The 3007-nt window shown below is 34.8% G+C and overlaps 1 protein-coding gene across 1 annotated transcript in view; it reads right to left on the reverse strand.

Annotated features, from left to right (window-relative positions):
* Window positions 1-3007, reverse strand: part of LOC102773532 — an 11901-nt gene that overhangs the window by 2050 nt on the left and 6844 nt on the right. The window contains 1 exon segment of the mRNA XM_015564116.1: window positions 1907-2039. Coding sequence (XP_015419602.1) covers window positions 1907-2039 — 133 coding nt within the window.

A 3007-nucleotide genomic window follows, 5' to 3' on the forward strand; every position in this document is an offset into this window, starting at 1 on the left:
GAAGAAATAAAGGGAAATTAGAAAATGTTTGAACTGAATACCCAAAATACAATACATGCCCTGGCCACTTTGCTCAGTGGTTAGAATGTTGGCCGTTGGACCAAAGGGTCATGGGTTTGATTTATAGTCAAGGGCATGTACCTGGGTTTCATTACAATTCATGAGATACAGCTAAAGCAATATCTAGAGGATGTTTTATTTGTATGTTTTATTTACCTTATTTTGAATTGGGTTCAAAGATTTTTTAATGATAGATTTTTAAATGATAATTATGGGTATTAGAGAGAATTGGTCAGCTACTGTGGAATAGTTTAATTTGTTCACAAACTCATCTAAAATGGAAGGTTCTGACAGCTGCAATGTTAAAGTTTTTTGGTTTTTTTTGAAGTTCAATATAATTTTATATTAATTTTAGGTGTACAGCATAATTGTTAGACATTTATATAATGTGCGAAGGGATCACCCCAATAAATCTAGTACCCATCTGACACCATATATAATTATTATAATATTATTGATTATATTCCCTATGCTGCACTTTACATTCCTGTGCCTATTTTGTAACTAAGAATTTCTACTTCTTAATCCCTTCACCTTTTTTACCCATCATCTAAGTACCTTCCCGTCTGGCAAACATCAGTTTGTTCTTTATATCTATGAGTCTGTTTCTGTTTTGCTGGTTTATTTTGTTCTTTAGATTCCAAATATAAGTGAAATCTATGGTATTTGTCTTTTTATGCCTGACTTATTACATTTAGCTTAATACTGTTCTAGAAAGAAATTCATAGTATTAAATGTTTAAATGCTTGTATTAGGAAAGAAGAAAAGTTTAAAAACAATCACTTAAGAAGCATCCAACTCAAGAAACTAGCAGCAGAAGAGCAATTTAAACACAAAGGAGGAAGGATATAATTAAATTAATGAAAGACTATTAGAAAACAAAAATTTCAATGAAATCAAGAGATAGTTCTTTGAAAAGCTTGATACAATTGATACATTTCTAGTTGAATTGAACAAGAAAGAAAGATAAAACACACAAAATTTTAATATTAGGAGTGAGAGGACATTACTACAGATCCTTCAAAATTAAAGGAGTAATAGGAAAATGTTTTAAACAACTCTGCCAAATTAAGAAGCTCAAAACATAGAGTCTATTAAATCAATTTAAAGTACAGCAAGAAGCCAACGGAAAGAGATTATTTAGATAAACACACTTAGGAGAGTTTGCAAGCACACCATGCAAATCCTGTGTTGAGCAGTGTTCATATGTCCTGTTTTGCTCAGCTTCATCAATCCTCTTTGCTGATTTTATGGCTTTAAAGACTAAAGGATCTTGAACAGAGGAGCCCCGTATTGTGTTACTAGGGCCAATGCACATACCTGCAGGGCAAGTATACACAGCATACTTGTAGCTCTTTGTTGGCCTAATGAGTAACTATAAATTTTACCCATATTTCTTAGGAAAATTATGTATGATATCAAAATGAGTATTACCTATGGGTGGTCAATTTAAGAACTCATAAATGAGTGCCCCATATGCCTCATGTATATTGAATGTATCATGAATATTTATCCTTCTATCACCTTTCCATCCCTTTCTATCTTCATCCTTCTTCTCCCATAACATTAATAATAATAACAATAATAAGGATAGGTTTTTGTTGAATGCCTTTGTGTAGATGCAAGTAAGAATGCTTCATGTAAAGCATTTCTTTTAATCTATACAGAAATTCAATGAATAAAGTTTATTTCTCATATTTTATGGTTGAGGTATTAGGATCTCATTGATATGACTTCCTCTGAGTAGAACTTTGCTGATTTTGATATTGTTTCTAAGCAGAAAGGGGAGGGATGGATACCTATGAGAAGGGATATTTGTATATTAAAAAAAAAAGAATACCTTTACCTGTTTTTGGCCCGGTTTTTGAGTCTGATGTTCAAATAAAATCCAGTAGAACTCAGGGTTATCAGAACTGCTGCCAAAGCTATACCCGCTCTCCTAGTCATGGACTTGACTGTTGTACTGATGGGTTCAGCAACTGAAATACAGATGTCTCACAACCAGTTTCCCAAGAGAGTTGTTCCCACATTCATTTCTTAGTCAATCCCCAATTGTGTTCCCTCTAACAGTAATACATTGTGATTCTTCCCTTTACCTCCATTTCCCTCTCAAATTATGGTTAATTAGTAAGTTCAAGCCTCCATTAAAATATTATCTAATTTAGCAATAAGCTAAAATAAGCTAAAATCAGAAAATAAATGTAAGCAAATAAATTCATTTCTTCCATAGGAGAGTAGCAATGTAACAGAAAAGTGACAAAATAGTAGGTCAGGGAGGTAACCCATAGGGTTTAGATGAGGCTGAAACTGGTAGCCTGGCATAGTGTGATAGAATCAAGGGATCAGAGGTCTCTATAAGACTGAAAATACTGTGTAAAAAGAGGTAAAGTATAAAGTTTAAAGAATTAGAAGCTGTGTTCAAAAAGTGAGACATTGGGATTTAATGTTTTAGAACTGAAACATGTTCACTTTTGGGTCAAGTCCAAGGTCTGACACTGGCTGTGGGTGATTGAAGTGAAGTGGGTCTCTGCACTTCCCTATTTCTTGAACACTTGTTGCCTTTCCCCTTTACCATTCCTACTGGACAGCTTTTATTCACTCTGTCATCAGGTGCAAAATTACCTCAAAAAACTTTTGTTGGGAAAAAGTGCCTAAAATACGGAAATAAGGCAAAACCAAATTCCATGTCTTTTTAATAATATGCTAAAACATTATCTAATAAGTTTATCTAATGATCATCTAACTTAGGAAAATAAGCTTTATTATGGTTTTATTAACCTACTAGAGGCCTGGTGCACAAAAATTTTTGCACTCGGGGGGGTAGGGGGGTCCCTCAGCCCAGCCTGTGCCTTCTCGCAATCTGGGACCCCTCAGGAGATAACGACCTGCTGGCTTAGGCCTGCTCCCAGGTGGCAGAGGGCAGGCCCAATCCCTAGGTGCAGCCCCT

Source organism: Myotis davidii, unplaced genomic scaffold (genome assembly GCF_000327345.1).
Source record: "Myotis davidii unplaced genomic scaffold, ASM32734v1 scaffold6861, whole genome shotgun sequence".
Lineage (NCBI taxonomy): Eukaryota > Metazoa > Chordata > Mammalia > Chiroptera > Vespertilionidae > Myotis > Myotis davidii.